Below are 20,130 nucleotides of genomic sequence, written 5' to 3'. Positions count from 1 at the left end.
GGGTGTTTTTGATTACTTATTTTTACTTTTGATGCTTAAACTGCAGTTTGTGAGTCAGAATTTCTTTGCTTTTATCTTATTTAAGTGCAGTTTTGCTTGTTTACTTGTTGTATTTTTAAATCTTTTGGGATCTGATTACTTCCTCCACCACTGATGGATACATAGAATTATTGAAATCTTAAACACTTCATTGAAAACCATTGTCATCCAAGATGCTGCTGCTATAGTCAAGGTAACTAGATAGTCAGGAAACATCTCTTTCACCAGATGAGTTAAGAACCAAAAGTCTGATCCTGAGGAACATCAGGCCGAACCCACGTCACTTTCTCTCTGAGTGATGTTCTCTCTGTCACAGAGGAGATAAAGAATCTGTAATGCGCCGAGTTGTGGAAACAACTTCTCTAATCCTCCATCATGTGACTCATAGTAATAATCACTTAATAATAAAGAGGCATGAGAGTCAGTCCGACCGACCAGTCCGACCACAAACCTTCACACTGACACAGCATCCTCAGGTGAGTCTCACCGGGTGAACATCATCATTATAACTTTATTTATTATATATTATTTTAAAGTGTTTCATATTTATCCTGTAGTTTAAGTTCCCTTGAAATGATTGTACTTATTTCTAAATGTTAGAGACACTAGAGAAACAGGAAATCTGTGGCTGTCAGCACATGAAGATAATTTCAAATTACAAATGTCTTGTGATGTCTTGGAAAAAAATTTAATTATGAGAAATTTGGTATTTGTTATTTCACCTAAACTTCACACGTGCTGCTCCTGAGTCACTGAGCTTCTGAGTCTGTTTTAAAAAGGATGAAAAACCATTTGTCAACCGTGTCTAGAGACAAATAACCGAACCAGACAATGGACACAGTTAATTGCAGGTTTGGGGAAATTGCAGGACACACATGTGACCTTCTTTCATTCACTCACATCCAATATTCAAATGCAAATGAGCTGGTGAATCACAGTGAGGAGAGTTTTCCTATAAATACGGACTCATTCGGTCCTGTTGTCCGCGCAGGGCCTGACGGAGGAGACCCCCCGCGGAGCCACACACACCAGGACAAACAGAGGGTTTGATTTTGAGAGGGAGAAACTCGTTGTGATGTCTGTTGTGGGCGCGCAGCTTTTCATCAAACCAATGCAGGCGCTACCCTCCGTGTCCCCCGGGATCCAGAGGAGACACACGCTCCCCGCCAGCGAGTTCCGACCCCTGAACACGCAAGATGCCATCAGCGTGTTTGAGATCGAGCGAGAAGGTGAGTGAGGAATCTCTGTCCTGGTCTCTAAACCCGCAAATCTGATGTTTCTACCGTGTAACAGCGATGGAGCGCGGTGCGTAAAAACCACGACACGCGAATACAAATCTGTTTATTTAACTTAATTTAGTCATTTACAGATTTGTTCTTTGCATGAACTTGTAAGTTAGAATGTGTTGAATTTAAATTCTGCGTTCAGTCACTTATTTATTGAGGGATTGGCGCTGCCTCGGCTGTGCGTAAAAGTTGTGCCAAACCATTTTTGCGCACGGGCCAATCTCCCTCTCTCTCCCTTTCTTCCTCTCCCTCTCTCTCTCTCAGCGTTCATCTCAGTGTCCGGGGATTGTCCCCTCCACCTGGACGAGGTGCGTCACTTCCTCACTCTGTGTCCCGAGCTGTCCATGGGCTGGATCGAGGAGGGCCGGCTGGTGGCGTTTATCATCGGCTCCCTGTGGGACCAGGACAGACTCACCACAGTAAGACCCCCTTGCTTGTCCTCTACCTCTCAACAGTACAATACAAAACCCTCATCCACTCCACCCACTGACCTCTGACCTCTCTGCTCCAGGACGCGCTGACCCTGCACAAGCCCCGCGGCTCCACCGTGCACATCCACATCCTGGCCGTCCACCGCACCTTCCGGCAGCAGGGCAAAGGTCCCATCCTGCTGTGGCGCTACCTGCAGTACCTGCGCTGCCTGCCCAGCGTGCGCCGGGCTGTGCTGATGTGCGAGGACGACCTGGTGCCCTTCTACCGCAAGTCCGGCTTCAAGGTGCTGGGCCGCTGCGCCATCACCGTGGGGACCCTCACCTTCACGGAGATGCTGTACCCGATCAGCGGCCACGCCTACATGCGCCGCAACAGCGAAGCAATCCGCTTCCCCCATCACCCCCTGACTCTGCCCCTGACAAAGACTGATGAGCAGGATGGTGTATGACCAGCTGCTGCTGATGGTTTCAAACCAGTGAAACCAGTGATGTGAAACCTGTGTGTGTGAGGGTGTCTTCGGTTCTGCTCTCTCTTTTCTGTCGGACTCTTTTGTCCTCTAACCTGAGGCTCATCGGTTTGTCTAGTGTGAGATTCTCTTTCTGTGTAATAACCATGATAATGATGTGATGTGTAATGTAAATGTGACATTGTTAGACTCTGTTCTGTGAGAGTTGTGTGTTGAACTTACAGGAGCTCCACTGTTTGTGATGGACATGTGGATTTGTTTAGTAAAGCCGTGTCCTGCTTAGCACCTTTGTGGACTGACGTCAGGAGGCTTTAGCTCGACTGCGGCTCCTCCAGCTCGATTAGAGCTTTAGCTGTTGTACTTAGAGAAGGATCCAGTCGTCAGTTTGACCTCGTTCTCAAACCAGTCCCAGGTTTTAGTTTGTGTTTTGTGAATTATTTTTCTAAGTTTGTGTCTGTTCCAGTATCAGCATTTCAATAAAAGGTTTTCTACTGTTTTTTTAAATCAATGAATGTGTCTGATTTGTCCTCCCTCCGACATTTCACCTGTTTGTCCAATCACATAGCTACTGCACATCCTTCTGAATAGTTTGTTAAAAGAGGCCTTTCTGTGGTGGGGTCTCCACAGATCAGCCGGCGCCTCACGCTCTTGACTGGAGCTTTAATCCATGACACATACTCGAGTGTCTAATCCACTAACGAGCCAGATTGAGCAGCTCCGGCTCCTCTGAAGGTCAAACAGGTCATTTATCAGGTGGCACCTCAAAAATAACCCAGGACTCCGATCAGGACGTGATGAGCACCGGAGCTTAAAGTCTGATTCCAGAATACGTAGAAATCAAACGTAATGAAAATATCATTTCAGGTTTTTTTCAATATGTTGTTTCTACGAATCTGTGTCTTAATCAAATCGTTATGAATATTTCGGCACTGACATAAAATCGACACATTCTGGATTTAAACAGTTTTATAGAACATTTCAAATTGACAGATGAACAACAGGATGAAACAAATGAGGATAAAACTGAATTGAAAAATTACACAAAACAATAAAGAGAACAATAAATAGAAGAAATTGGCCGGGGTTTGAGTTGGGGTTAGGGTTATGGGTTTTTTGTTTGTTATCAAGGTGTAAACACAACTTCTACTTGTTTATATATACATTTTCAATAAGAGCGATAAAGTCCGAATCATTGCTTTTCTCTTAAATCAGTGAAATATGGTCCCTGCTGCTGATGTTGTCGTTTGAAGAGGGAGGAAACGGGGGCGGGGCCACTGACCAGCGGCGCTTTAACCACCAGTTGTTGACATGATTGCAGAGCAGGTGCACAGGAGGCCTTGTCATCATCATTCATGGAGAGAGGAAATGCACGTGCTCATTGTGAAAAAGGTTTCAACCGTCGGCATAATGACAATAATAATATCCAGCGAGACAAAGAGGAGCTGACAATTATCACGTACGTCACCGGTCCAGTCAGAGGAGCTGTTTGTGTTTCTGTGACCTGTGCAAATGTTTTACTGGTGGTTTTCCAGGCTGTTCAGCATCCTCACCTTCACTTTGGCCTCCACATTAATAGCATAACACCACCTTTGTGTGAGATGAAACCAGAGAACATCCTTCTTCCTTCTCCCTCCTCCAGACGCAGGGTTCGGCCACTTCAGCCTCCAGACAGGCTCATGTGCAGTAATCCCCTAAAGTCCTCTCCGTCACTGGGTAATCTGTCAGAATCCTCCCATCTGAGAGGCAGCAAGTCCCCACATCAACATCCTTCACTGTCACCCCCCCGCTGTGAGGGTCAGGTGGGATGTTTCAGACAATGACCCGACTGCGATCACCTTGGTTTCCTCAGGACATTTAACTATGTTACTTATTTATTTATACTCTATTTAGCCAGCAGTTATGATAACACTTCTGTCAGGGAGTTCTCAACACGATGAAGTAAATGAGTTTCAAACATAAAGACGATCAGGGACAATTAACACACATAAACATAAGGAGCCAGATTAAACTGGTCCTGATGCCATCATTTTTATAATTCAGCATTATTATTCAACTGTTTCTTATGTCTTTCACTTGTCTTTGATTTTAAATGATCATATTTTTGTTATTACAGTTGTTTAGTGGTTTTTTCAACGTCCATGTGGTCGTTTGTTGGACATGTGCCTCGTCCATGCAGACACAGGAGTGTGACCTTCTTAAACTTAGCACACTGGTGCGTGAGTCATATTTAATCTGTTTCCTTAATCCATCATTTCCAAGCATTGGACTCGTCGGGGTTTACGAGCATCGAACAGCTTTGTTGACATGAGGTACAGTGTTAGAGACATGCAGGTGACTCACCGTCCAAAGGAGGAAGTCGATGTAAAGTTTATATAAACAACAATAACTGTAACTAGTATTTCGTCACGTGGACAAATTAAAGTAATGACAAATGGGAAGTTATGCATTATAATTCGTCTGGAAGAATGAATGTGATATGAATGGGAACCCTTGAAACAAATGTTGAGCTGTTTGACTTAAAACCACTGAAGTCAACCTGATGGTGGCGCTAGAGGAACAGTCAGGGATCACCCACCCTGAGCCGCTGTGCAGAATTTACATAAGTGATTTGCACTGAATAAGTAAATAGGGATAGTGAGCAAATATTTGAAATAAGAAGAGAAAAGCATGGGTGTCAACTTTGTGGAGTTTAATAAGAACTTGCTGAGGAGTTAGTTTGACAAAGCTGAGAAAACGAAACAAAAAAACATATAAAACATTTTCCCCATTTTTACAGAATATCCAACACAGGAAGAAGAAAAACTATCAGATCCACCAAAAATTAAATGTTATTTTTGTTTTCAAAAGTGTGAGACAATTTTAAATGTTTCATCTATTTCTTCACAAGTACATGTTTTGATGTTCGGCCTCTAGCAACAGTGGTTGTGTAACATCTCAATCAAGCTGCACGTCTAAAATCGGTTGAATTTGTAGCCTGAGTATGACGGAGTGTTGTCGGCGTCGGTGGAGGCGGCAGGAAGCAGCAGGAGCCCGGTGCTGACGTCTCTCCGGCACAGATCCATCGCCTGCTTGTACGTCATCTTCTGTTTAGTGAGGGGGTTCATCAGCTCTTTCGTGTGGGAAGCCTCGTCCTCCAGCTCAGCCGCAGTTTTGCTGTCAATTATTTTGTTAGCGAGAGCTTCTTTGACAGTGAGGCGACCTGCTCTGCTGGGATCCACCAGCCCGCCGGTCAGGTACTGCGCCTCCATGTACCTCCTAGCATTCTCTTTGGGGATGTAGCCTTTCTGCGCTGCCGGTCCTACTGCGAGACGGACTTTAGTCACAGGATCCTCCACTCCAGTGAAGGCTTTCTGGGCATTCAGAAGCTTATACAGGTGACCCTGGTCAATGAGACCGTGTTCAACTGCCTTGTGGACGGACAACTTGTCCTTTTTGGTGAGATCGACAATTCCTCCAGAGGCTGCCTGAGCCTCGAGCAACTTCAGAGCAGTATCCACATCTATGAGTTTGCGGGTGAGAGCACTCCTCACAGACATGCGGCTCTGAGAGGTGGTGTCAAAAATACCAGAGATTGGAAAATATTCATCGCCTACGGAGGCGACGGGAAGAGAAGCAGAGAGGTTGTTGGAACTGCCACTGAGGTGACTGTTGAGGCTGGTGTAGGAGGTCCGCAGAGAGCTTGGCATGGTGCTCAAGGGAGAGGCTGGAGCAGCTTTAGTGGGTGATCTCGGGGGGGGTATTATCGGAGGAAGGACAGGCGTTCTGGTTTCCCCCGCTACGAGGAGTGCAAACTCGGAAATGGGCATTTTCCGTTCCTTGAAGCGGGCGAGTTCGTAGGTGGTCAAGCGCCCGTCCCGCAGAGCGTCTTTGACTGAGTACTGCTTCCCGCTCTTTCGATCCTGCAAGATTGTCGTGTCCCCATCTGGACCAGATGAGGTGATTTCCTCCCAGTCGCACTCTAACTCCGCCAGGTGGATGTACTGCTTGCGATCAATCAGCCCCTGCACGTAGGCGTCATAGGGAGACATGTCTTTGCCGGTTTCTGGATCCAGGATGGTGATCTTCGTGGAGAGGTTTGTTTCTCTGGTGTGAGTTTCACTCTGATCCTCGTTCTTGACTTTACTCAGCAGATCGAGGATGACCTGCTCCCTCTCGTGTATCAAGTCCTTTTCGTTGAGGATCTCTCTCTCCAGCCGTTGTACCTCAGAGGATGACTTGATACTCCTTTGCCGTGCGTACTGGGTTTTCTCACTGATCAGTTTGGTTTGCTGCTGGAAGGTGATGCTGATGGTCTGTTTCTGAGCCTCCAGCATTTTGAGCTGCCTGAGAAGATCCTCTCTCTCCCTCTGGAGACCATCTCTGTTGCCGATGAGAGACTTCTCCTCGGAGGAGGTCACAGAAGTTGACGTCTGTATATTAACAAATTTGATGTTGATGTTCTGAACATTATCTTCCTGGTCCCGTCTGAGATTTCTCTGCTGGGTGACCAGATCTCTGAGATGATCCCTCTCGGCCTCCAGCACTGGGTCTTTCTCTACACGCACAACTTCTCTGTAAATAACCTTCTCGATTGACTTTTCCTTATGCAGGAGTTCCAGTTTGACCCTCAGGTTGCGTACTTCTCTCTCCAGGCGGCTGATGTTGTTGCCCTCTGTCTCCATGTCAACACGAATACCATCAGTGAGCTTTTCCAGCTTTGGATCCCTCTCCACTTTCAGCACCTCCTCGATGATGATCTTTTCCTCAATGGGCGCCGGAGCGTTTTCCAGCTCAAGAATGCGAGATCGGATCTGCCTGAGCTCAGACTCCACTTGAATCTTCCTCTGACGATCATCCATCTGAGCCAGAGAATTCTCCTTGTCCTGAACCAGGGCTCTGAGCTGTCTGACTTCTAACTCAAGCTTCCTACGAGCTTTCAACTCATCATCCAGGTTCTTGTTCAACCTTTCGTGTTCCAGGATCTGCTTGGGGTCCTTCTGAAGACGCACCACCTCCGTCATTAGGATCTTCTCCTCTGGCTTCTGCCTTTCCAGAGTAATATATTGGTTCTGCAGGTCAAAGAGACACTCCTCCACACTGCGACGCTGCTGAATCTCTTCTCTAACATTCCTCCGAAGTCTGTCAGCCTCTTTCTCCAAAAGAGGATCATCCTCATACTTGATGACCTCTTTATTCACCAGTTTCGTCTCCACTTTGGATTTTTCCACTTTCAGCTCATCTCTCTCTCTGCGTAGGCGGGTTAGCAGCTCCAGGGTTGTGGTGCAGTTGAGTTGCAGACGGGAGACTTGCTTGCCGAGCCTTTGCAATTCCCTCACAACCTCTGGGCTTTTCTCTTCCTTGATCACCTCTTGGGTCACCTCCTTGTACTCCACTTTGGGTTTCTGAGCACGCTGAGCAGTTAGAGCGGTCGTCACCGTGGTGATTTCTATTTCCGTATTGGTGCGGTTTCTGCCAGAGTCCTGCAGCTCTTTCCTGAGACGCACCAGTTCTACTTCCGTCTCAGGATCGACTCTGTAGATCTCATTGATGATCTCTTTGACCTCGACCTTCTGCTTGAGCCTGTCCAATTCCCCGTAGCGCAGCTGAAGGGTTGTCAAGTCCTTCATCAAGATCGTATTCTCATCTTTCTCCTCTCCTAATGCTGTTCGTATTTTCTTCGACTCCTCCAGCATTTCGGGGTCTTGCTTGACTTGCTTCACTACCTTCGTGACTATCTTTGGCTGGATGGTGGGAATGACCCTCTCCAGTGTGTTGATTTGGCTCCTCGTGCTAAAAATGTTATCGTTTAGCGACTTGCACCGAGATTCCTCCTCCGCAATATCATTCTGGAATATGTAAACGGATCTCAGCATCTCCGGATCCTTTTCAAGCCTCACGACCTCCTTCTTGACGATTGTCTCCCTGAATTTCTGTTGCTGCTGAGACAGAAGTGTGTGCTCGGTTTTCATCGAAACTCTTTCGGTATCTCTTGTTTGGACCTCCATTTTTATCCTCTGCATCTCCTCTCTGATCTTGGTTGCCTCTTTATCAAGCTGCGGGTCTCTCTCGTATTCAGTCACTACCTTGGTCACTAGTCTAGGTTCGATCTTCATCAGCTGGCTTTCCAGACTGATAACCCTCTCGTTCATGAATTCGATATCTGTGTAGGTACTTGATCTCTTAAACGTTTCCTCCTGGATGCGCTTCTTCAGGGATTCTAGTTCCATCTCCAGTTTGGGCTCACGATAGTACTGCACCACCTCCTTCTCCTCCAGCCTCTCCACTCCTCTCCTGCTCCTCAGTGACACAAACCTCAGGCGGTACATTTCCAGGTCTTTTTCCGCATGTGCGCGACGAGCCATCTCCTCACTGAGCTCCTTTTTCAGGATGTCGCTTTCCTTCAGGTCCTTCCTGTCGCTCTGTAGCTGGAACTGCTGACTGCTGACGACCTGACTGACTTTCTCTTCATTCTGAAAGAACAAGGGAAAGAGAAGGTCACTGACTGTGAAGTGTTTGCGTGGATCATCATATGATTGTACTGTGTCATGGCTGTTGTTGATATGTTTACTCCAGCTTCATCATACCCTGGCTTTTATGCTCTTCGCCATCCCCAGCTGGTTGAGTCGCTCGTTGTTCTCTGCCGACACCTCAGAGAAACGGTTCAGGAGATCTTTTTCCTTTAGAGAAAGCACAAGACAAAATTAGTTGAGAAGCTAATTGTTGACCTAAAGGCTCTTATATACTACTACGAGTCCGTTTCTCGGAGAGGTCTCAGCGGCGGGCAATGAGTCTTTTTGATTTTTACTTCTCCGTCAGTCTACGTCCGGAAAAAATTCACCGCCAAACCCATAGGTGGCGCAACGGAAGACGAGCTCAGAGAAGCCTACCCCATTTGGGAAGAAGAAGTCCACGTGTCTCTGTTTACATGTTAGCTGGCCTCCCGCACACTGAACCATGGCAACTAACAGAACTAAATAAAGTGACACTCAGCGTGTCAAAATGCTGATGTAATCGTTTCTTAGCGCAGCGGTTCCCCGGTCTTGTTTCCGAACTGTGTTTCTGATTCCACAGCTTGAATCTGCTTGAGGCTACATGTAGCTAGAAGCTACACGGACCTAGCTCCCCCCCAGCTTCCACACACAGTCAGCAGGGACTCCCGACATTAACTACTACTATCCAGTGTTTGCTTCTAACCTGACGGTATTATAGAAACAGTGTCATGATAGAAGTGGAATTAAAGTCGTGACGGCGGGTTCTTGCACTGTTACCACCGCAGTTAGCATGGTGGCTAGCCTAGCCCGCTAGCCTAGCCTGCTAGCGCCGTTTTGAAAGCTCGTTCTAACCGTCTGTGACCGTGCACACATGCCCTCAGTGATCTAACGAGCCACCGTCAGCCGGACAACTCCGCTGGCTTAACACACACGTCACATTAATCGTAGAATCATAGTTGTGTTTGGGTTTGATACTACATGGAAGTAAACAGGAAGTAAACAGGAAGTTTGAGGTCCGGAAATACGGAAATGACGTCATACGGAAATTATGTCGTTCGCGGACCAATCACAGCCAAGAGCGGTCCGTCGGGTCTCCAACATGAAGACGGACAGTTAGAAAAATCAGACGTGTACGAAAAGCTGTCCGAAGCCCTCGGAGAGGGCGTTTCACGACGGATAGGGCGGTCTTATCTGTCCGTAATAGAAAAAAACGGAGAGGCATAAATTGGCCTTAAGCTTCATCCGAAGGGACTTGTCCACCACCTCACCTTTCTCTGCACAGCTCGAGCCTTAGTGGAAATTGGACGTTTCTTAGCAACCGGTTCATCATCTTCATCGTCCTCTTCGTCATCATCATCTTCATCATTGAGAGTGCTACGGTAAGTGTTTGACCTCATCTCGTACTCCTGAAAGGAAACATGTTTTACATTATGTGATTGCAAATGGTGAATGAAAAGCATCAGAGGCGTGATTCCCTGTGTAACGTTTACACTCAAATCAGGCAAAGCTCAGGTATCATGTTTTAATGATCCTTTAAATGCCACTGACAAATGCGTCTTTCCATTCATTGAGAAACGAAGGCTGCAACAGGCGGATCCTTCCGCCCCCACCTTTCCTAGAATTCAATTTGCTTTGTTGACAAACTTGTTTTCAAAGAGGTAAAGTCAAATCCTTGAGTATCACGCTGCAACTCAATCGGAAAGCTAACTGTAACCACAAAATCCAAAGGTGCATTAAAACTTCCTCTTCTTTTGAACTGCAGCTACGTTATATGAGAAGACATCGTGGAAGATGTCGACCTCGATCTTGAGCTTTGATCGATCAAAACGTAACTAATCTGCAGATAAACTCCAAAGTAATGATCGCACGAGGTTACACTCACATTTAAGACGTTCTGCAGATCGAAAGAAAGATCCTTGACTCGATCCACATCCCCGGATTTCTTCTTGATGTCCTCCATCACTTTCTGAACAAGGGAACAAAGAGGTTTAATACGTCACTTTTTGTGTGTTTGAGTGGGTTTATAGAAGTTGGAGGCGTGTTGATTTAAATACGACCACTCACCTTCTGAGAGTTCTGCTTGGCTGTTATCTGCTTCACGTCGTCCGTGGGTTTGATTGCGTTATTGGGCAAATTAACCAGGAAGAAGTCCAGCGACTTGCAGGCGTTCTCGAAATTTTGGTTTTTGTTGTTTGCCTCCTGCAGGAGAGCGGACCTGAAGAACAAACAGAGATCAAACACTCGTCAGGAAAGATAAATAAATAATTAAGAAACCATACAGGCAACGAATCTGTCCCCCCCCTCACCTGTCTTGGAGCTGGTTACTGACATTCGTGTAACGGTTCTTCAGGCGTTTCACCTCGTTCTCCTGCCGGTGGATGTCGGGACAGTATTCGTTGAAACTCTTCTGCAGGGAGTTGCAGGCCTGCTCCGTCAGGTCCAAGTCTTTGCCTAATTGATTCAACTCAGGTTTCTTCAAGGCCACATCATTACGTATAACCTGTTTGACGACATAAGGAGAAGGCAGAGATATGAAGTTAAAAAACACACATGGGAACATTAAATGATCTGAGTCCATGACTTAGATGTTTCTCAGCTCGTACCTGCAGCTGCTTCTGGCGACTCGGGAGGACGTTAGGTTGATCCATAAGGACGCCATCTTTAGCGAGCTGGTCCTCGAACCCGGAAACAGAGTCCTCCCCCTTCTGTATTTGTTTTTCCAGGAACATGGAGGCTGAAGCTCTGGGGAAAGCAGAGAGATAATAAATAAAACGTATTCAATCTGAAAAACACATTTCAAGGATGTGTTACAGGTCTTGGAAGAACCCATTTAATTAATTAATTCCAGGAATTATTCATCACTTTTTTGACATTTTCACAGACTCTCAGGGAATGATTCCTGAATCTTGATTAAAGAATAAGTGAACTAATTTCTAAGTGTGTGAAATTCAGAGAATTGATTGAAGTAAAATGGGAGGTACACCCTCTACTGAGTTCTACTTTTACACTGATCTTACTTTTTCTCATAAAGACGCATCAGGGTGTTGATGTCGTCGATCTTATTATTGACAGCAGTGAATTTAATGGGCAGGGTGGAGGCTTTGGGTCCCAGGGGTTTCGTGGCCAGCACCGGCTCCATCTCTCTCTGGACCCTCGACTTCTCCGACTCCAGCTTCCTGAGGCTCAGAGAGGATTTCTGAAAGGCAAAGCGAGAAGATGTCACTGACACGTCTGAACCTGCTGAAGACGAATATTCAGAGAGTGAATATGATTATGTAACCTAGGCGATGTGAGTGTAATGTTGTCGGTGTTCACCTCATGCTCCTGCAGCCTGTTTGCCAGGTCTTGTGTGGGGCTGCGGTTGTCGAGCGGGGCCCTCAGGCGGCTCAGGATTTCCTTTTTCAGCTCGTCCAGGTCTTTGTTGATCCGGTCTAAGTCACCGGCGAGCTGAGCAGCTTTGGGACTTTCTGGAGCACTTTGCACGGCGGCTGAGGACGAGGAACAAACAATTCTACAGCGGAAAATTCGGGAAAGGACGAGTGTGTTCCAGGTATCACTCATGTTGTGGGGACAAAAGCAAATCCTCATAACACAAATTAATACATTTTAAGGGGAAGACAGGTTTTGAGGATATGTTAAGGTTGTGTGTCTGTGTGTGTGTGTGTGTGTGTGTGTGTGTGTGTGTGTGTGTGTGTGTGTGTGTGTGTGTGTGTGTGTGTGTTTCCTCTCACCAGCCTTCACAGGGCGAATCACCTCCACAGTTTGAGTCCTCAGAGAGCCCATTAGTCCAGATCTACGAGTCTTCAGGTCCGTCAGTGCTTTGTCCAGACTGAGCACACAAACAGACACACACACACACACTCGTCAGTCACAGGATTATTAATTTGTTAAGTTAAGTTGAATTTCCACAGTTTTTACCTGTTGAATTTCTCCAGGGACTCGGCGTCGGGCGGTGGGATCATGAAACACGCCCCAGGAAGCGTCTTGATGCGTCCGCTGCTCGTCTGCAGCTTCCAGTCCTTGTTATCCGAGTTGGACTTCAGGATGAGCTGGTCCCCACGATGCACGGTGTCCTGAAACACAACAGAGAAGACAACAACAAGGAGATGATGAGAGGGAAAATGTTTGAAGGACACAAGTGGCCGTGTGTGAATGATCCTCTCGTACCTCCTCGTCGGCCCAGTCACACAGCGACACCACCGACGTGGGTTTGGTGGGCACGGTGCGTCGAAGCTTCAGGGGCCAAACTTTGCCGCTGGTCTCCCTGAGGGACGCCAGGCGCTGCTCGTTCCTCTTCACCGCTGGGTCGTCTCCCTGAAGGTACCAGGGAATTAGAATGAGAGGGCCGTCCACTAACCAGCAGGTCGGTGGTTCAATCCCTGGCTACTCTAGTCAAGATGCTGAAAACTAAGTTACCACTGATGGTTGTGCAGGAAGATTAAAAAGTACATTAACACAGTATATTTACCATTTAGAGCAACACAGGCAGATATTGTTATCTGAGAAGGTTGAAGTGCTTCTGCTGATCTTACATAAAGTCCAGATACCAGGTCTGAACTGTGCCCCCCCACCACACACAAAGCCCTAACAAATCAAGATCATTCATATGTTTAAGACTTCATAACACACAAAGGAGCGTCCCTGGCTCTTCAGGGTCGGGACACGTGGAGCTGCTTGTTTATCCATCCCTTATCTTTACCACTTTGCTGGAGCCAATCCCAGCTGATACTGGGTGAGAGGTGGCGTAGACCCTGGGCCGACATACAGGTGTGGGTTTAATGGTTGTGGAGTTTCACAGGGGTGTGTATTCCAGATACGTGGATGTAAACCTGCTGCTGCATCTGAGCATTCGCTTATAAAAGTGCCACATAGTTCATTAATGATGAGGTGAGCATGAGGCTGTGATTAAGAGACTTAATTATAGTCTCTCTCTCTCTCTTTTATAATTACTATGTCTACACTGAAGAAACCTTTAACTTTTGTTTGTAACTCCAACTTGAGGTTTATTCCTTAAACCATTTCTTAAACTTTTTATACAAACTCACCCTGAAAAAAGTCAGAATGACAAAACCTGCTTTTCAGACAAGTCGTCCATAAAACTGCTGAAACTGAACAAACAGTGTGTGTCAACACGAGGGGGAGGAGCCTGATTGTTGTTATAAAAACTAGTTGAACTGAACAGGTCACTTTTCACACACAGGTTTGCTCAGTTCTCCTTATGAGGACTTAGCATTGACTTCAATTCACTGTGGAACGTCTGAACAAAACCTGAATCTTCACAATGAACATCTGACCCCTGACCCCCACCATCCATCCATTATCTATACTGCTTATCCTTTGAGGGTTTTGGGGCGAGCTGGAGTTCGAACCAGGAACTTTCTTGCTTTGAGGCCACCACACCAACAACCCCTGCCTCATTAGAACCAGTAATAATATATTTTCTCTGCCTCCAGCTGCTGTAAAAACACAATGTGCCGACCCCTTGGAGACTCGCCCCTTCCCACAGAAACCCTGACGCTGTGAAACCTCGCTGTACCTCCAGTGCGAGCAGGATTTCATGGTTGCTCTTCCCGGTCAGAGCCTTCGGGTCCATGTTGGAGTTGAGTCTCTCCAGGGACTCGGAAAGCGTCTCTGCATCCAGCTGGAACTGCAACCGACAGGATGGAAAGGATTTAGCAGAGGAAAGTTGTCGGAGTCGAAGGCGGGGGGGGACGGGGACGGGGGAGGTCCTGTACCTTCTTGTAGTCTTCGATGTTGTCCAGGTGTGTTTCCTGCGCCAGGCACAGGTTGAGGAAGGATTGCCACTCGCTCTGCACAGCTTCTCTGTGAGCCTGAAGAAAACAAACGACTTCAGTTCAGTTTAACAGATGCTGGTGTTGCACTGTGGTGATGAAGCTCCTGTGTGACCTGCTCACCTTGATGGTCGGGGTTCCAGGATGATTCACTTCAACCAGACCATCTCCCACGTCGTGCAGCTCGTTGATCTCACTCTCATGAGCCAGCAGCCCACTGCTTTTGAATTTCTATGCAAAAGCATAAAGAGGGAAGAAGGAAACATGACAAAGTGTTTAAAGTATTCAAATACATTTTAGTAGCTGAGCAGTTGCTCTGTGCTCTACTGGTTTCACCAGTTTGATCCCTCGCTGGCGCTGCTGGGACCAAGATGATTACGCCTGAAGACGCACTGTTCAAACAAAGTTTAAATGTTCCTCTGGTCTACATCTCTCCATTCAGAGGGAATCACCACCATCTGTGCAGCACTCGGGCCCCTCACCTCGTACTCGGTGCGGACCCCCCGGGGGTCCACCATGCGGTCGCTCCAGTCCCTCTGCAGGATCCTCTCCTGCTGCCCGGACAGGTAGACCAGCTCCTTGCTGCAGCTCTGCATGTAGTCGTACAGAGAGGACAGGTGGCTGCGCCTCTGCTGGGATTTCTCCTGTAAAACACACAAGATGCACGTCAGATACACACACCTGCATGTGCACACACGAGCATGAACTCAAATGATCTGCTGCAGACACATTTAAGCCTTCGAGTCAACAAGTGAGGAAAAGAACTCACGAGAACTTTGGCATATTTCTCTTTGAGGGCGGCGTACTGCTCCTGAAACCAGAGGAGAAGAAGAAACGTGAGTGATCCTGCGTGTTGTTCTGCAGAGTGCACGCACACGCACACGCATGTTGTTGTGTTACCTTTGAGTTGGTGGTGCCGGGCTGCAGCTGGACGCCGTAGGCTTCGATCTCCTGGTTCAGGATGTTGTGTTCAGCAATCTGCTTCTCCACATCAGACAGTTTGGGGCCATATGGGCCTGACTTCAGCTGTTTCTGTAAAACATGACACAGCAGAAAACTCTTTACGCCCTGACACGATCAGGCTCAGATCTTCTCGTGTCTGATGTTGCGTCCACTGACCAGCTTGTCGTCCAGCACAGGACCCCAGCCGATCTTCTGTTCCAGGTCCAAGTCCTGCTTCTGGTCGTACAGCTCCCGGTAGTTGGTGCAATCCTTGGCCCAGCGCTCGTGCAGATTCTTCACACTGAAAACAGGAGGATCAGGAGGTTCAGTGGGATCTGAGTGGACGTGTGGAGAACAACGTGGGAGTCAAAGTCTCGGCTCAAAGAAACTCACTCTCTCTCTATCTCGTGGACCTGTGGGTGCTGCAGCTTCTTGGCTCTGTCCACGTCCATGAAGAGCTCCTTCAGCAGCTTCTCGGCCTGCGTCAGGTCCTCAGCATTTTCCTTCTGGTGACGGAGCTGCTGGTGCTTCCGTTCATGCTCCGCGTCCTGAGGAGCAGCAGGAGCAAGAGAACACTGATGAAACCCTTTCACCTGGGATCAGCTCCATGCACAAACACAAATGACTATACGTAAACTTCTTCTGATTGTGACTCTCACCAAAGCCAGATGCTCCTCTGATCGTAGGATGTTCTTCTCCACCTGGTCTGCATTCTGCTGCATGCGAGAGATCAGCACAGCCAGGTCGTTGGCCTGAGTCCTGAGAGACAAAGAGACGAAGGTCGAACATTTAACTTTGCACAGAAACTTTCACAAAACAAATTCCTCAATAAACGGTTGGAAATGTTGTGCAAATCTATTTCTAGTGTTTAGCTCTTAATTTCTTTCCAAGCACAAGAATAGAAGGATACTTCTGCAGAAATTAAGAAAAGTGTTGGATGGCAGAGTGTAGAATTTGAATTCTAAATAGTTCATATCCTATTGGGTTGTTTAGTCTTATTTTAGAAGCTATGAACAATCTTAATATTCAAAGCAACAAGTAGCAAAACATGTCAAATAAATGTCCTGGAGTAAACAGGACAGTATGTGTCTGTGTGTTGTTGACCGACAGAAGCATCAAGTAGCATCACATGTACATTTTCATGTTAAAAACCTTTAAGTTACAGTACTTGAGTTACTTTCACTGTGGTTGTGATGATATTTATAATAAAACACAGATTTTGTGTCTCTTGACCTGAGACATTTGGACACACAAGGAAAGACGTGACAGTAAATTCAAAGTTTCAGACGTGAAGATTAAACCCTCAGACACAGACTCGGTTTCCTCGTCTCTCTGCCGACCTGTTTGTGTTCTCTGACTGTTTGTTCTGTCAAACCCGGGCGATGTGATCTGAGAGCCAACTATTCATCTGACACACCCTGATCCAGACCCGAGGGACACATAGTCGACGGGGGAGTGTCGCCGCCAAGAATGTGACACAAACATTCCTGCTGAGAGGAATCCAGCTCTTATCAAGATGCAATCAGCCATTACAGCTGATAGCAGGTGGAAGGGTGGGTCACTTCCTGCACTGACTTCTTTATTGCATCAGAACTTTAACTTGAGTTTTGAAACACATCCCAGGGTTCTTTACTTTATAACCATGTTGACGCCGTGTGGTGAGAATAAATACAAAAACAGTCTTTTCTCCTCCATCAATCTGAAAAAGGTCACAGCGAGAGATTAAAATCTGACACATCGCATTGACACAAGTGTTCAGATCCTTTACTCAGAGATTTCAGCCTCTAGTCTCCTTCAGTGTGGCTCAACAAGCTTTGTACATTTGTTTTTTTTTTGCCGCTCAGGTAGCACACACTGTTCTCCCCAGAGATGTTCCACTGGGTTCAAGTCCCGGTTCTGGCTGGAACCACACAGAGTTATTATTGTGTAGGGAAGTGAACCTTTGGCCATGGACTCTGTGCTTTGTTCCATTCAGTCCTGATGTCCAGACCCAACTTGAGGACAAATAGTTCAGCCTCGGTCTCATCAGACCAGAGAATCTTGTGTCTCACAGTCTGAGAGTCTTTCAGGTCCAGTCCCTCGGCCATTAAACCCAGACTGATGAAGTAAAGGTTCTTCTTTTAGAGCTTTCTCAACAACTCAGTCAGGATTAACTTTACGAAAACTTCTGTCAGTGTAATATTTCATTTTTTTCTATTCTAAGAAATGTTGTTAACACATTTAGCAGCAGTTATTTCACAGTAAAGAGCTCTTTGTGTTTTTTGTGCACTAACTATGAATCTCCATGTTATTGTAACTTAACCCACTCATATGTTTCTGCATCTTAACTTTGTATTGTTTAATAATGTAAGATTTTAACAATATTTAGGTGAAGGCTTCAAAGTAATTCCTCTGGGTTTTCTGCCTCTCGTGCACTGTGTTTTACTATTTGTCATTTGAAATGTGTGCTGAGTCAAATCTACAGTTTAAACCAATACAACAATACAAATAAATAAAGCTGAACCAACCGGTCGATCAATGAATGAGTCCGATTCCAGAGAATCTTTGAGTTTGATAATGCTCCTAATTCATCATATATTTTTTTTAATTTTTATATATATATAAAATAGTTAAAAGTCATTAACACTAAAATATTGCCAACACATTAATGAAAGTGTAATAATCTAATGATAAAATGTTTCTGCCTTGAGAACTTAAATACTTTTCCCTGATTGTACTTTCGTACTTCAGCCTCATTTTGACTGTGGGCTTCTACTTGTAAAAGAGTATAGTTACTGTGGGAAGTAATACTTCTACTTAATTAAAGGATCTGAGTACTGCCTCCACCACAGGCTCTTATCTGTATGCTGCAGAGGTTCAACACAAACCGCCCCCCCCCCTTCCATTCCAGCTCAAGTCACAGCACCGATGAGGACACACACACAAAGCTGCAGGACCCTGCCCTGCCACTCCCTCCTTCCTTCACTACCTGACTGAGTGACAGATCACTCAGTCACAATCTCAGGACTCTGGTTTCGTGACGCGCCCAGGGAGAAGGAGAACTGATGTTCCACAGCATGCAGCCACTTAGTCATACCGAGAGGAGGAAGAGGAAGAAGAGGAGGAGGAGGAGAACTGGTGTTCCACAGCATGCAGCCACTTAGTCATACCGAGAGGAAGGAGAGGAAGAAGAGGAGGAGGGCTGAGGTTGCAGAACATCTCAGGACAGGACACTTTTATGACCTTGTGACACTTCATAAAACAAGATCAATGACAGCGGACACACACACAACCCACTGTGTGTTACAGTGCATCACAGATGTAAAGGCACAGTGTTGACCTGTCGGCTCAATGAGTCACATCAGTGGCCGAATGGGTGTCGGTGCAATTCCGTGAAAACACCCCTTGGACAAAGATACAAATGAATGCAATGTGGTTGAGGCAGGTCGGCAGGTGAGGTGGCATCAGTGAGTCAACAAGAGGAAACTGGAGGGAGGTTCATTCATTCTCCAGCTCCTCCGCCTCTCCAAAGAATGAGTGAGAGTCAGAAATCTGTGTTAAATACAGATTCTTTCTCACTGGAGGAGCATTGTTGCTTTCATGTGACACCTGAGGTGCATTGTTTCTGTGAGAGGAGGGGGGGGGGTTGAAGCAGCCGGTCCTGTGCAAACATGACCCGGGAGATAAGTACCCGCATGAAGCAGATTCAGCCCTGGAGCGTGAAAACAACCGAGTGTGAGACAAGAGAGAGTAATTTAAGACGAGGAAACCTGACACACACACACAGACAGACACACAAACACACAGGAAGCTGTCCCAAACTCACTTGCTGATCTTCACTTGTGTGGTTTCCTTAGGCTTCGACATCCTGAGCGTCCAGGCTCGTCCCTGTGATCCGAGTTGTATTTCTTTTCCTCTCGCTCTCTCACTCACTCTCTCACTCTCTCCTCCTCTCACTGCTCCCAGTGACTCTCCTCCCAGTCAAGTTAAGGAACGTCCACCTGCCTCAGCTCCTCCCAGAACCAGCAGGTGTGTCGCTGACACGCTGGAGGAGCAGACCGGGCGGACCTGTTCCACTCACGTCCTCTCGCTCTGACTCGATATTCCAGTGGATCGTCCTCCCTGGATGAACTCCAGCTCTGTAATGTGGGGTTGGATCCGGGTACAGGTCGTGACCCCTGAAAGAAAAGAGTCCGATGTGACATTTTGATGTGTTTGGCTGAACTTTCTCATCAGTGTTCTTTGAAATCTGATTGTATTTGAATAACCTGTGAAGCTGTGTTATCAGTTGCATGCCGCACAAAACATTATAAAAGCATTCAGTGTTTTCCGAGTGTAGGAATGTAGCAGAACTTGTCTCGTGGCTGGAAATCAAGTCAGAGATCATCACATGATCATTTCAACATGACACCGAATGTCTTTCAAGGATTTCATGTGTTGTGTGTCACTTATGTGTCTGTATAAAACACCTGAAATCAAAGCTCTGTCTGGGAAGCAGGAACGAAAACAGACAAGGGGGAGAAATCTAAATGTTATTGTATATTAAGATGGTTGTTTTAGGATTAAAGCCAGTGAAATCATCAGTGTCTCACTAATTGTTGGCATATTATGATCCAGCTGAAACCTCATAACTGGTGCAGCCAGTGTGAGACAGATGATTAATCCCAGTCGTAATCAGACCTTCACACCCTGAGCAGTCGCCTCTGTGGCTCCTGGAGGAGTGA

The 20,130-nt window shown here is 46.5% G+C and overlaps 2 protein-coding genes across 2 annotated transcripts; one reads left to right on the top strand and one right to left on the bottom strand.

Annotated features, from left to right (window-relative positions):
- Positions 1 to 1,114: 1,114 nt before the first annotated feature.
- Positions 1,115 to 2,205, top strand: LOC133023547 (serotonin N-acetyltransferase-like). Its single transcript, XM_061090612.1, has 3 exons — positions 1,115 to 1,268; positions 1,590 to 1,744; positions 1,837 to 2,205. The coding sequence occupies exons 1-3, from the start codon at positions 1,115 to 1,117 to the stop codon at positions 2,203 to 2,205; spliced, it is 678 nt and encodes a 225-aa protein (XP_060946595.1).
- Positions 2,206 to 4,936: 2,731 nt separating this feature from the next.
- Positions 4,937 to 19,273, bottom strand: evplb (envoplakin b). The gene is made up of 22 exons (XM_061090540.1): positions 19,233 to 19,273; positions 16,087 to 16,186; positions 15,821 to 15,975; positions 15,605 to 15,728; positions 15,386 to 15,517; positions 15,255 to 15,296; positions 14,968 to 15,129; positions 14,609 to 14,716; positions 14,429 to 14,524; positions 14,230 to 14,340; positions 12,861 to 13,007; positions 12,612 to 12,766; positions 12,425 to 12,522; positions 12,009 to 12,181; positions 11,711 to 11,889; positions 11,297 to 11,435; positions 11,000 to 11,193; positions 10,758 to 10,908; positions 10,576 to 10,659; positions 9,962 to 10,099; positions 8,787 to 8,879; positions 4,937 to 8,672 (listed from the first exon to the last, which is right to left on the bottom strand). Exons 1-22 carry the CDS (start codon positions 19,271 to 19,273, stop codon positions 5,175 to 5,177), a joined length of 6,120 nt encoding a protein of 2,039 aa, XP_060946523.1. The 3' UTR covers positions 4,937 to 5,174.
- Between the last annotated feature and the right edge of the window lie 857 nt (positions 19,274 to 20,130).

This window comes from Limanda limanda, chromosome 17 (assembly GCF_963576545.1).
Source record: "Limanda limanda chromosome 17, fLimLim1.1, whole genome shotgun sequence".
Lineage (NCBI taxonomy): Eukaryota > Metazoa > Chordata > Actinopteri > Pleuronectiformes > Pleuronectidae > Limanda > Limanda limanda.
The sequence above is the reverse complement of the archived record's forward strand: the minus strand, read 5'-3'. Positions and strand labels throughout refer to the sequence as shown.